The sequence below is a fragment of the Neofelis nebulosa genome, chromosome 13 (assembly GCF_028018385.1).
Source record: "Neofelis nebulosa isolate mNeoNeb1 chromosome 13, mNeoNeb1.pri, whole genome shotgun sequence".
Classification (NCBI taxonomy): Eukaryota; Metazoa; Chordata; class Mammalia; order Carnivora; family Felidae; genus Neofelis; species Neofelis nebulosa.
In genome coordinates, this window is record NC_080794.1 from 82978678 (window position 1) to 82993164 (window position 14487).

General features: G+C 42.0%; 1 protein-coding gene across 6 annotated transcripts in view; it reads left to right on the forward strand.

The window, feature by feature from the left end:
* The window catches only part of PLEKHA1 (pleckstrin homology domain containing A1), a 58501-nt gene that overhangs the window by 20533 nt on the left and 23481 nt on the right, over nt 1–14487 (forward strand). For 5 of the 6 annotated variants that reach the window (XR_009252705.1, XM_058697997.1, XM_058697999.1 and 2 more), the window contains exons 3-5: nt 2569–2625; nt 5062–5107; nt 11812–11909. Coding sequence is in view for 5 of the 6 variants with exons in the window: in XM_058697997.1 (XP_058553980.1) it covers nt 2569–2625; nt 5062–5107; nt 11812–11909 (201 nt within the window). In the remaining variant the exon portion in view is untranslated. The remainder of the gene's footprint in view (nt 1–2568; nt 2626–5061; nt 5108–11811; nt 11910–14487) is intronic. The other variant, XM_058698000.1, reaches the window with a different exon arrangement.

Consider the following 14487-nt stretch of genomic DNA (forward strand, 5'->3'; position numbering starts at 1 on the left):
ATTTTGAATTTTTTTTTTTTTTTTCAACGTTTTTTATTTATTTTTGGGACAGAGAGAGACAGAGCATGAACGGGGGAGGGGCAGAGAGAGGGAGACACAGAATTGGAAACAGGCTCCAGGCTCCGAGCCATCAGCCCAGAGCCCGACGCGGGGCTCGAACTCATAGACCGCGAGATCGTGACCTGGCTGAAGTCGGACGCTTAACCGACTGCGCCACCCAGGCGCCCCAGAAAAATAACATTTTGAATGAAGGGTAGCAGTGTTTGAAAAAATCACGTTGACAGGAGTTAGGAGGTCTTGAAGACATTTTAACATTTCATTTCCTTATCCAAAATTTAAAAAAACACACAAAGCAACCTCTAAACTTAATAAAACATTTTGTATAAGAACAACCATTTAAAATTCTACCTTAACAATTATAATTTTATATACATATTTATTTATGGTTTATACTTAGAAGCTTGAACATAGTATACGGTTTAAAGCAAAACATAATGCAGTTTACATAGGAGCGAATGTCTGAGAAGACCTGTCCCTGTCAACAATAACCAGTTTATATTTGGGAGTCTTGAGGCTTTCGTGTGATTGTCTCCAGGAAGCTCATAGAGAGGTTCAAGAGAAGTACCTCCTAATCGTTCATGAGAACAAAGCCAAAGGTTTTCTTTTCTTTTTTTTTCTTAATTTTTATTTATTTTTGAGAGAGACCGAGCACGAGCAGGGGAGGGGCAGAGAGAAAGGGACACACAGAAGCCAAAGCCAGCTCCAGGCTCTGAGCTGTCAGCAAAGAGCTTGATGTGGGCCTTGAACCCATAAGCCGTGAGATCGTGACCTGAGCTGAAGTCGGATGCTTAGCCGACAGAGCCACCCAGGCGCCCCAAAAGTTTTCTTTTTAATGTACATACTTATAAAGTCAGTAAAGAAGTTGATCTTGGATGGGGCGCCTGGGTGGCTCAGTCGGTTAAGCTTCCAACTTCGGCTCAGGTCATGATCTTGCGGTCCGTGAGTTCAAGCCCCGCGTCGGGTTCTGTGCTGACAGCTCAGAGCCTGGAGCCTGTTTCAGATTCTGTGTCTCCCTCTCTCTGACCCTCCCCTGTTCATGCTCTGTCTCTCTCTGTCTCAAAAATAAATAAACATTAAAAAAATTAAAAAAAAAAAAAAAGAAGTTGATCTTGGTTAATCTACAGTGGAGGAAACTTTCAAAGTGAAGACTGTTTTAATTTTACTTTTAAAATCTATCAGAGTTTTCCTTTATTTTCTTTATTAATTTTTTCCAGGTTCTTTACCTGGTGTTCCTGCCTCCTTCTTCCCCCTCTTGCACCGGTCCCCTTTATTATATTACAGGATATGTTAAAGCACAATTTCGACTACAAAACTGCTCACAAACCTTCTTTAATGGTTTCAAATTCTTTAACGGTATAAATTCTTTGCCACTTTTTTATTTAGGTCTTTTTTACTTAGGTTAGATTCTTGGTTCAAGTTCCCAAACTGGTGTTTTCTACTACAACCCTGTACGATCCCATATTATGTGTAGCTTCTGGCCGCCCTCATCTGCCTGCTGTAGCTCCTCTGCTTTCTCTGCCTGGAATATTCTCTCTTCTGTTTGCATTTCACATATTTCCTTTAAAGACCAACCTAAATGCTGTTCATGTCTCCACAGAGTCCTTCCTGCCAGTCTTTCCCAGACATGATTCTCTCTTCTTAATTGTTTACCCCTAGCTCTTCCAGGACCCAAACCCTGCCTCAAACTTGTTAGGGAAGAACAAAAATATAGTGAACATGTCAGTATGTACACTCCTGACATATGGCTTAAAGAGTATCAGTTAATAATTATTTTAAAAAATGGAATCAATATAAATAAAGGACGGTATAATACTAATATACTTAAATGGAAGAAAATCAACCTTTTAGGGATATATTTGATTAATAATTTTTAATAGAACAAAGTAACATGTGTAGTATTGAAATCTCTTACAATTGTATTTACGTCTCAAGTATTTTTTCCCATTGCCTTCAGGAACAAAGTCTGATCTTGTTTATGGCTTTTAAAGCTCATGAAAAAGAAAATGAGTTTAGCTGCAATGATGAAACTAGCCTTTTAGTTATGGAATGCGTTACGGTGGAACCAAATAGAATTTGGTTTTGTTATCCATGCCGTCAGCTTGATTTGTAAATACTTGAACTGAAAAAGTTGATTTGTAAAGTGTGATATTAAAAAATCTAATTTCTTTCTTTTTTTTTTTTTTAATAATTTTTTTTTTAACGTTTCTTTTTATTTTTGAGACAGAGAGAGACAGAGCATGAACGGGGGAGGGTCAGAGAGAGAGGGAGACACAGAATCAGAAGCAGGCTCCAGGCTCTGAGCCGTCAGCACAGAGCCCGATGCGGGGCTCGAACTCACGGACCGCGAGATCGTGACCCGAGCCGAAGTCGGCCGCTTAACCCACCGAGCCACCCAGGCGCCCCTAAAAAATCTAATTTCTTAACTGCTTTTAGTATGTGTGGAACATTATAATATAATATAAATTAATAATGCTGGATACTAATTATATATTAATGATTTGTTTCCAGAACTTACCTTCTGGATCATCACGTGTGGGAGCCATTAAACTTACCTACATTTCAAAGGTAGTTTTTCTCTATCGTTTCTCAGTCATGCGCGAATTAGAATTGCTTGGGATATGAGCGTGAATGAGGGGCGGTTTCCTTTCTGTGTCGTTTGGTGATGATGTTCGGGGTCATATCATGCTGAAGATGGTACCTGGCCACTGTGTGTAGGAAGGTCTTTGGTAAAATTAGGCAAAATATGGAGTTAGCTTGTGAGATGTGGCCAACTGCAAAAGTTAACATTAACCTTTACGATTAGGTATATGAGTATCAGAAGGAGAATAAACAGTTAATGATTAAGTTCTGTCTTTGGGAAATCCGGAGTTTTGTTTTGTTTTTTTAAGTGTATTTATTTTGAGAGAGAAAGTGCAGTCAGGGAGGGTCAGAGAGAGAGGGAGAGAGAGAATCCCAAGCAGGCTCTGCACACTGTCCGTGCAGGGCCCAGCATGGGGCTGGAACCCACGAACCGTGAGAAGTCGGACGCTTAACCAACTGAGCCCCCCGGGCTTCCCCCCTGGAGAAGGTTTTTTCTGAGTCCGTATTGTATTTATTTAAACTGTTTTCCAGCTTTTAATCCCATTACCTCTGACTTTTGATTTCTTTATGTTTTATTTTGAAGAAAGTAAGAACCATCTGCATGATAAAAGAATGATTCTTCCCTCATTTCACTTTGTCTCTACTAATTTCTGTTTTCTCGTTTGTCGATTTTTCTGGAATTTTTGCAATACTATTTTTCTCTTCAAAAATTGAGATTTGGTATTTTCAGGTATTTTTTTCCCTTTATTATATTGGGGTGGTAACTGAGATGGAGATGTCGAGGAGCTAGGCCTATGGGGTTTTTATACAAAGTAATGTGCGTCGATGGCTCAAGATAGAAGGTGTGAAGAGTAGATTAAGTAATATGCACGTGTATACTATTATGCATATTTTGGGATTTGGTAGCAGAGGTCTTCAAGAGAAGACCAGTTTACAAGTGTGCTTATAAAGGTAGACATTCATAGATAAAGTACTTCATTATCAGGATCACAGCAGAGCTGTTCATTCTCACTGACGACAAAAAAAAAAAAAAAAAAAAAAAAAAAAAATCCGCCCTTGGAGGACAAAGATTACATATTGAAAGGGAAACCTTTTTTTTTTTTTATTATTATTTATTTAATTAAAACCATATTATTTAATCTGCAGAAGACAGATATTGTTTAAGTATACCTTAAGTGTCCCTGTAAATCAAAACATTTAATAAGTGCTTCAGGGTAGCTCGCAGCTTCAATTCTAGAGTGCTTATTATTAGGAAGCATAGCGTGTCTTTGTAAAGTAAGTGTTAGAGCCCTGGTCTGCCGGCCGGCCGGTAGGGTGTCGCGCTGTAATGTGAATTTGTTGCCAAGCGCTTTTGCCACTCCGGGCGGTGATGAGGAATAGGCAGTTGAGGGAGAGATCGCCCACATGCTCCTAGGTTTTCAATCGTTTGTTGCCTGGTCTTTTCAAAAATGAAGCACTGACTGAGCGAGTGGCCCTGACTGACCAGCTGCTTCCTGAATCTTCCTCAGCTCCTCTTTTAAAATATAACCTTTTCTGTGCAGCCCTGTTGACTTTCATCTCTGTCCCGAAGTTTCACTTGTACAGTTTGTACTCTGCTTTAGACATGCCTCTTTTTTTCCAGAATTTATTCTTGGAACAAATTCCAGTGTGACTCAGAGCTGTGAATTTGTAGTTGGGATCAGTCAGGAGCCCCAGACTTAGAATTCCTTTTGAAGGTACAAAACAGACGCTACAATTACATGTTCTGACACCGGCACTAGGGTCGTAATAGTCAGGAAGAGGCTTCCGAGAGAGCTACATTATTTGAGGGAATAACAGTAACCAGGTGCCAGTTGCTTCCCTTCTGAAAGGAACCACGTGCTGCGTTTAGCAAAGGGACCCCGCGATCCCAGGGTATTCTGCTGCGCACGAGGGCATCCGGTGCCATTTTGGGTTCCTCATTGCAGATTAATGCCTTTTGGATTTTTGGACGTTGTTAAATACACAATCTCCCCCTTGCCCACCATCATTTTCTCTTCAGGTTCACAGCTAATTTAGAAATATGCAATCTGGGAAGAATTCAGAGTTTCTGTAGTGTATCCCGACGGTATTTTGAAAGTTACGTTATACTACAAAATGTCCTATGTGTTACATAAAACTTAAGGGTTTACTTTCAACGTCTTCACATTTCCTTAGAATAAGTGCAAGTTTGTTCAAAGAGAACAGGGAAGTATCGTTTGTTTTGAACATCTTACAGTTGGGACCCATGTTCTGTGTTCCATTTGCAGTTCTTTTTCAGTAGCCTTTAAAGTGTAATTTCAGGCCTGAGTGCTAAATGTGTGGGATTACTGGGAGATCGTACTTGTGGGAGTTGGTGCAGCATTGAAGGTTGGTTACGGTCACATATGAAGAAGTCAGCGACTCGTCTCTCTGTTTTGTTAGGTCAGCGATGCAACTAAGCTAAGGCCAAAGGCTGAGTTCTGTTTTGGTAAGTAGCCTTATTTTATATGTTAATTGATTTAAGTTTGGCTAACATAATTACATCATAATTGTAAAAGGAAACAGTCCTGGAAAACCACATGACACAAACCTGTGGGTTAATGGATGATTCTGAGGCAAATTCCCTTGAAGCCACCATCCAGGTGAAGAAATAAAACTTCTCGCCTACCCTCGAAGCCTCTTTTCCTGTGTCCATCCCGGTCACGGCCGCCTCCCTCGGCCCACATATAGTCCTTACCTAGGCGTTTATAGCGATGACCGCCAGTGAGATTTCAGGTAATTTCTCACTTTCTACCTTGTATTATTCTATATTACATGCATTTATAAATAACGGAAAGGATCTGGTCTTCTGCTCGTGGGTCGCGAGAAGTGTACAGCTTGGGGGAAGAGGTAGTTGAGGGTGTGTGATTCACTTGTTCGGCAAACATTTAGTGAAGGTCTAGTGTGTGCACACTGTGCTTGGCACTGGGCTTGTTGTTGCCCTTAAGAATCTCACAGGCTGCTTGTCTCTCAGACACCGGACCTGGTGAGATCCTTGCATTTCTTACAGTCAGTGCATGACGGAGTGTACAATTTATTAAAGAAACACAAAGGAAGAGCTTCACATCCTTACTGGGGATCCTTACCAGGGGAAGCCACACTGGGTGAAGAGGCACTTGAGCTGGTGGCCAGCTCAACCTTGGTCATCCTCCAGCGTTGGGAAGAGAAGGGGGAGGGATCACAGGACCAGAGGCACGCGGGAGAGAAGAGCGAGGTGTGTGCGGACATCTGAAAACTCAGGGAGGCTGGCAGGAACGGTGAGAGACCAGAAAGTGAAAGGCCAGGCAGAAGTCCGGGCGTAACACGCGGACAAGTGGTGTATGTGTATGTATGTGTGGGAACGAGAGGCGAGAAACTAGCATCTAGCAAGCTGACATAGGTGGAGGATGTGCTTTGTGTGGATAGAGAGTTTTGATACAGGCAGATTAGCTCAGTGGCTTCCAAACTACTCTCCTTATCTCAGGGCCCGCATCTGGGTCGTGGCAGTGGGAGAGGAGGGACAAACAACCCCGGAAGGAAATGTGCAGGGCCTTGGTGACTGGATGTGTGGGAAGAGAGAGCTATCAGGTAGGTTCGCTTCAAGTAAAGAAACGAGGACCTGAGAGCTGGATTGGGTAAAGTGTTTGGTAAGGAGTTTGAAGTGGTGAGGAAACATCCAAATGGAAATGTTCCGGTGACGGTAATTGAAGATGGATGGAGCCTGAAGATCAAGAATGGAGAAATTTGGAACTTGTGAAAATAGTTGGGTGGTAGTTGAAGCCGGGAGAGTTGATGTGCTCTCAGAGTTTGTCAGGGGACACCAGTGATGGAAAGGACAAAATTCAGAGTGGCCAACTGGCATCAAAAAGGACCATTTTACATTAATGTAAAATACTTCTTGAGGTAGAAATGATATCAGCGTTCTTTGTTCTCTTTTTTTTTAAGGTTTTTTTTTTTTTTTTTTAATTTTTTAAATTTATTTTTGAGACAGAGAGAGACAGAGCCTGAGCAGGGGAGTGGCAGAGAGAGGGAGACACAGAATCCAAAGCAGGCTCCAGGCTCTGAGCTGTCAGCACACAGCCCGACGTGGGCTCAAACTCACGGACTGTGAGATCATGACCTGAGCTGAAGTCGGACGCTTCACTGACTGAGCCACTCAGGCGCCCCTGTTCTCTTTTGCTTGAAAAGGGCGGGTTTCTTCTTTAGGCATTATGTTGGGGATAACATCTGTGGCAGTCATATACATCCAGTAAGCGACTAGGGTGTGGGCAGGATGTAATGCAGCTGTTCAGAGAATCCTCTATAAGGCTTTTATCACCTCTAAGAAACCAAAAGAAAAATTTATGTGCTTATTACAAATTTATAAACAGGAAAATGCTTCAGAGCCTTGTGAGTGAAAAGCTAATGGGGGCAACAGAGAACTTTGTTTTAGAATGTATAATGCATATTCTCTTGACAAGTCTTTTTAATGTAAAACTTCAAACCTACAGCTTGAAGGAATAGTAGTATATAGTAACATACATAACATTCAGTCATTGGAGTATGCAGAATGGGTGATTTTAGTTGGAGTCAAAGATTAAGGTTATTTGTTGGTCTGTCAGTAGTTTGTTAGTCCATACTATAGAGGGCATAGAGAAGAGATTCGTAAAATGCTTGTCTTCAGAGAGGGCGGCACAGGTTCCTAAAATGGAACCACAACTGCCATTCAGAATGGCAACATAAAGATTCTTCCACCTTTATTTCATCTCCCGATTGTTCAAAAACAAGTGAGAACAAGAAACACTCAAACCATCGTTGCAGACGTCTGTAACCCACAGTGTATACAGGTGGGAAGTGGATGGGGGGCATGGAAAATAACTTAGCAGAGTAGAGAAGAAGCCAGTGAGGAGCTGGCCTGTCAGCGTCCTGCCCCCACCCTAGCTCCAGAGAGACTTAGGTCCTGGGTACTGTCTGGGGAGACAGCGGAGAGGAGGACCCAAAACGGACTACATTTGGATGTCTGTGTCAGGGACAGCCGCCAGTCCCTGCTTCCATGCAGCTTAGTTGGGCAGCTGTCCTTCCACCATCCCAGCAAGAAATGGCATGTGTAGTACCTTTAGAAATAGAATCAGTGAGGGGCGCCTGGCTGGCTCAGTTGGAGGAGCATGTGACTCTTGATCTCAGGTTCGTGAGCTCCAGCCCCATTATGGGTGTAGAGATTACTTAAATAAATAAGAACTTAAGAAAGAAAGAGAAGGAAGGAAGGAAGGAAGGAAGGAAGGAAGGAAGGAAGGAAGGAAGGAAGGAAAGAAAAAAGAAGAAAAGAAAAGGAAAGAAAGAAAGAAAGAAAGAAAGAGAGAGAGAGAGAGAGAGAGAGAGAGAGAGAGAGAGAAAGAAAGAAAGAAAGAAAGAAAGAAAGAAAGAAAGAAAGAAAGAAAGAAAGAAAAAATAAATCAGGCTCTGTGTTCGGGAAGAAGGGGAGAGATGAAGCGTGAAACTGAAAATAGGATTAAGTGAAAATATGTGCATGGAATGCACCTCTTTTCCTGTGTCCAGTTCCAGAGCACTGGGCAGCCAGGTGTAGTGGGGTGGGTCTGCATACCCTAGAGAAGAGAGCCATAGGTGCTGACATCTGGGCATTTCTACTAGAAGACTTTGCCATGCAGTGAAGTCCAGCGGTCAGTAACCCTACATATCTTTCAGGGAGCTTCCAGTTAGTTTTTTTTTATTTTTTATTTTTTATTTATTTTTTATTTTTTTATTTTTGGGACAGAGAGAGACAGAGCATGAACGGGGGAGGGGCAGAGAGAGAGGGAGGCACAGAATCGTAAACAGGCTCCAGGCTCCGAGCCATCAGCCCAGAGCCTGACGCGGGGCTCGAACTCACGGACCGCGAGATCGTGACCTGGCTGAAGTCGGACGCTTAACCGACTGCGCCATCCAGGCGCCCCCAGTTAGTTTTTTTAGTACCTTGCTTTTAAATACGAATAGACAGCCTGGGATTACATGCCATTTGAGGAGAGAGCACTATCAAATAGGAAAAGGAACACAAGACAATGCAAAACTCAGAAGAAAAAGTCAAAAAATCTCAAAGAACCAAGACAGACCGATGAGAGGAGAGAAATAAGAAAATTAGTGGTTCCTTTTAGAAAGTCTGCCATCTGATTGAGAGAACGAGAGGATGGAGAAAGAATAGAGGGAACTGAGAAAACTGGCAAATAATGTGAGAAAATGTCTCACAACCATTTGGTCCCTACCCATACCCGAACTGTAACCAGTTGATCTTAGGTGTCAGATGATTTTTGTTTGCAGTCAAGCTAGTGTTTGTGCTGCAGGCTTTACCCGTTTGATACATTCACTCTGATAGTAAAGATTTGAAATGAAGTAAAGAAGTACTCAAGTGAAAAGATAGTAGAACACAACCTCTGGGATGGAGTCATCATACGCTGCGGAACCCTAGGTTCAAAAGCATAGCAACTGGCAGGTTTTGTACACTTTGTTTTCATTCGAATACTTTTTCTTTCTTTCTCTGTCCCACCCCCCCTCCCCCCCCGCCACCAACATGGATTGTTAGTATGCACTTCCCAATAATTTGCTTTACGTTTTCCACAATGCTTCCTTACTTGGAAGTCTCCAGATGATGATGAAGATGATGTTGTCTATTCTTTCCCAGGCGCTGTGCTACTTCCTTTACATAGATCACCTCCAACCCTTCGAGGAACGGATGGGTTGCATCCATTTCCTTGATGAAGAAAATGGGGCTCAGATTACATGGGTTTTGCAGAATGTTATTGCTAGTTAAGTGCATGAGCTGGTCAGGTCTGAGTGATTCCAGGCTCGGATTCCAACCCCCCTCCTGCCCCCACCATATCCTTATGCCTCTTCCTACCGTGAAATAATACAGCACATGAGTTTTTATTTGGACTGCAAGGTGTGCTAAGACCCGTTTTAGAGGTATATTTGCCTCTTTTTTCTTTTTTAAAAGAAGTCCTTATATAAATGCTATTCATTCAAAAATAGATGTATTAAGTACTCACTTTGTAGCAGATGCAGTGTAGTACTAAGTGCTTAGATTTTCAGACTCTTCAGCTGGTCTCGGCAGATGCCCAGAACAGCGCTGAGGGGAGAAGCCATTGGGAGGGGGCCCAACCTCAGCCCGAGCTGGAACAAGGTTGTGAAAAGAGTCTTTACCAATTGTTAGAAATTAAAAATAAAAGCCATGTGTTGATATATGTCCTACTGTGCTACTCATCTTAACTTATGCTTATGACATGGATCATTTCTCCAGTCTCTAGTAAGATATAAGAGAATTGATTTATAGTGTTTTAAGTTTCTTTAGTTTCCATACTAGTTGTCTGACAGCACTTCACAAGGTACTATTTGACTTCCTTGCTCAGATCCTCATCTCCATTCAAGGAAGCTCTGCCTCAGTGTCTTGGTCTCAGTTCCAATTTCAAGTCCTGTGCATTTGAGAAATAACTTTTTCCTTTGAGGGTTTTCATTTCCCCCTTTCCTTAGTCATACCCAACTGAGTGGTAGTATGTCAGTTGATACATACATACGTATGTATATATGTATGTATGTATGTATATATATTTTAAGTTTATTTATTTTGAGAGTGAGAGAGAGCAAGCAGGAAAGGGGCAGAGAGAGAGAGAGAGAGAGAGAGAGAGAGAGAGAGAGAGAGAGAGAGAGAATCCCAAGCGAGCTCCATGCCAAAGTGGGATCTCTTGAACTGTGACATCGTGACCCGAGCCAGAATCAAGAGTTGGATGCTCAACCAGCTGAGCCTGCCAGGCACCCCTAAAGGTGTTTATTTTTATGATCTTGGGTTGGGGAGATTTTCTGCATCTATGAAAGCTCAAGTCATTGCAGGAAAAGGAAAAGATTGACAGAATATTTTTCTCTTTGTTAAAAGATACCATGGACGAATTTGATGAGGCAAATGACAGGCTGAGAAAAGTACTTGAAATAAAACAAATGATTAATATAAAAGCTCTTAGAAGACAATACAACATAAGTGGACACTCAGGAGAAATATGGACACAGAAAATAAAGCTCACAAAACAAATTCTGATGGCCAAGAAACATAGAAACTAATTTGTCTCAATGATCAGATAAATTCACATTTAAACAAGATATGATTATTCACCATTTAGGAGGTCAGAGATTGCTGTATCTGTCGGGGTCCAGTCGGGAAAACAGTCTGCACTAGGTATTTCGAACCTGGGGTGTTTGTTAGGAGGAACTGCTTACCCAAATACTGGAAGGCTGAAAGAGTGTAGAGGGGATGCCGAGGAAACCCAGAAATTAGAAATTGCATAAAGCAGCTACCACCTACACGCTGGAGAGAAACGAAAGGGGAAGAAGGGGTGTTACCAGAAGCTGGGACTTCGGACGGTTGGAAGAGGGGCCCTGATGGAGCTAGCGATGGGTGTCTGAGGAGACTGCAGGGCTGGTGTGGGGAGTGGCCGCAGAGCCTGGAGCAGTAGTAGCTAGTGGTATGCTCCTGCAGGGGGAGGGAGGTCAGCAGTAGTGGGAACCTTTAGGAGCGTGGCCTCTCCCAGTCTCCCATCAGTCCCTCCCATTAGCAGAACGTGGCTCGAGCTGGCAAAGGGTTTCTAGGGAATATTGTTCGCAGACTCCGGCTCCAATGTCAACAGTCTCGGGGCTGAAGACAAGGTCCCTATCTAGCACAGGTGCTAATAACCAGGACGCGTGCTGAGCACTGGATAAAACAGGCCTTCACTGTTGCTAGGAATGTAAATGGGTTCAACCTTATAGGAAGACAAGTTGTCAGTATCTGTGAAAATGTTAAGGGTGAATTCCCTCTGACCCAACAGATTTATCCTATAGAACTGGTAGCCCAAGTATGGAGAGATATTATGTATATGATGGTTCATTGGGATATTTTATATAATTTCAAAAATTGGAAATAGCCTAAATGCTCATCATTAGGGGATTAGCTAAATATATTCTGGTATTTCCATTTAATGAAAAACATAGGCATTAAAAATAAGAATGTTACCTATGTTACAGAGTGCTAAAAGCATTATTTCATATGATCTAACATTTTGTCAAATCTGAGAGTCACGGTATTGAACCTGGCCTGGTTTTTCAGAAAGCAGGTGCCAACATAAATTTAGATGCAACAAGTGCAAAATTTCATGCACTGTTTATTTTTTCTCTCAACAGTTATGAATGCAGGGATGAGGAAATACTTCCTACAAGCTAACGATCAGCAAGACCTAGTAGAATGGGTAAACGTGTTGAACAAAGCTATAAAAATTACAGTAAGTGTTTGTTGTGTTTTTAATTTTTAACGTCTGGAGGTCATCTTTACATTTTGAAAATATGCCTGCTGAGTCTCCAGTTTACCAACAGGTTGCATCCTCAAAGTTTATTATTTAAAAGGCCGGTGTTTATAATGGGAACACATTTTCTTGTACCAGGTCATTATCAGCCCTTAAAATCAGCCCGAAAATGCCATTTTAGCCCATTATGTACCTACCACGGCATATGCTAGTGTGCATTTCACCCACCGCACAAGAATGTTTCTGGGGGAAAATACACATCGAGGATGTTTTCTCTTCCCGAGTAGGATGAGGGGCTTCCTGCCGCCAACCCTGCTACTAGGCGTTGGCCTTCCTGTCTTCCAGGCCCTGACTGGGATCACTGCTGGGTAGGGTACAATTTGAAGATAGGAGCAGGAAGCGGAGGTGAGGCCGTGGAAGTGAGGCACGGGGTTAGGGAGTGGATCTGGAGAGCTGTGGCGGCCAGAGGGTCCTGCCCACGTGGCCCCCTCGGGAGTTTGTCTTCAGGCTCTAAACTTGCCTCACCCACTTTTCCTCCTTGAGTTCGGGGCGGCTACCCTTGCAACTCCCATGTCCCCGGGCTACAGCTTCCTGCTTGCAACCTGGGTTTCTTTTTTTGGTTTTCTGATCTTGAGGGGTTTACCTCAATTATCTGGAAAAGTGATAATCCTCGGGATTAAGTAACTTTTACTGGTTTCATCGCTGGCAAATCGTGGAACCGTTGAGCCAAACCCAGGCTGTTTGACTCTGGAGCTCGACCCTGGAGCACAGGGTCCTGAAAAAAGAGCCCTTTCCCACTCTTTCGTTTGTAAAGCAAAACCCAGACTTTTCCGAGAAAGTTTACTACTGATGAGGACAGGCAAGTAGATAGGTTCTGCACCCTGATTCTAGCTCTCCTTGCTTTTTTTCTCCTTACACACTTGTAGAGAGACACAGAGAGAGGCTCTGGAAGGAGTTCCTGTGTGAGGTTTGTGTGAGCTCAAGTGTGTTTTACTAAAGTACAGTTGTTTACTGACCCTAAACAACTTACTCTCGAAAAACATATGCTCTGAAAGTCAGCATATGTTAGTCACTTGTTAGTTTCCATCTAAAATGAACGATTCCATATTTATATCACAACACAGTCAAGAGTTAATATAACCAAAGCTGTTCTCGGAGTGAAGTCGGGTTTTTTGTCTTGCACCAGAACAGCTTGTTGCCACATGACAGAAAACACCCACGCAGTGCCTCTGATCTGTACACGAAGCAGAAGTTATTTTAGGTACGTGCAGTTTCAGGAAAGCAATTTTTTGAACTGATTCAGAAGTACATGTTCTTAAAAGGTCTTCACTAACAGTTTTTAACCCAATGTATATATTTCTTAGGTGAAATTTTCTTTAGGAAGACAGTATCTAGTAACTTCACCGAATTGGTTCATTTCTTACAATTTGCAGTAATTAGTAGCACTGGGTTCTCAGTGCTTTAAGAGAAAAAGGAGTGAATAGTCTCAGGCTTTTTACCATTTGGGGGGTTCTTGAATTGCTAGATCTAATTTATTAATAGTGTGAAACCATCTTACACAGATGACACTGCTAAGCTTCTTCAAATGCACGAGAAGCTGATTAGGGTTGGGTGATGTCGCAAAGCATAAAGACTTTTAAATACCAGCGTTTGTGGTCTTACGGTTTTGTTTTACACGTTGAAATTCATAGTTTTTAGGCTAAGTTGGTATTCATGCTTTTATAATTCATTTTTTGTAATTCACATTTAGAAAATATGAATACGTAAAGAATCTAGAAATCCTTAGCTTGTCAACAAAGTGAATGTAACTGTATGAAAGTGAATGTAGAAGTGAAGAATTGATAGCACTTACTAAACATCGATTTTATATAAACGTGTAACTTACCGGATGGCAATGAAAGAATTTCCCCTGCCTACGTAAGATTTATTTAATTCTTTTTGTTTAAAGGGCCTTGCCAGTTTTCATATCATGTGCATTTTACACGTGTAAATGTATTCGGGTGTGGAATCTCTAATTTGTCATACATTCCTATGGAAATCGCGGATGAGTAATGCAGATTTCTTTGCAAAATAGAAGTTTATGTTTTAGTGCATGTGTGGTTTACAATTCTATGGAACTGCTCCAAATGACAAGTTGGTCAGCTGTGTAACTTAGTGGTCTGCTGAGTACAATGTGATTATGTAAACTTAAAATTTTTAGAAATTCATAATTAGGGTTTGGAAGCACATGGTTTCAGGGTAGGGGGTGGTAGGGAGTAGTGGTAAGGGAATGGTGATTATTTAACTACTTCCTAATTATAGTACCTTGTCATCTTAGTGGACTGTCCTCTGATACCATGGTCTGTGGCTTTTCGAACTTGCCTAACGTCTACGTGAATGTTTATTGGTGGCGGCCGTTTAAAAGAGTTTCCCCTTATTTGAAAAGGCAGAGAGCTGGTCGTGGAGGAACCGACCCTGAAGAGAGTATCCGTGAATAGGGTTGGGAAAATCAGATTGGTTTTAAAGTATACTTTCAACTAACTTTTTATAGGAAGTAATAACAGTACAAATACGGTGG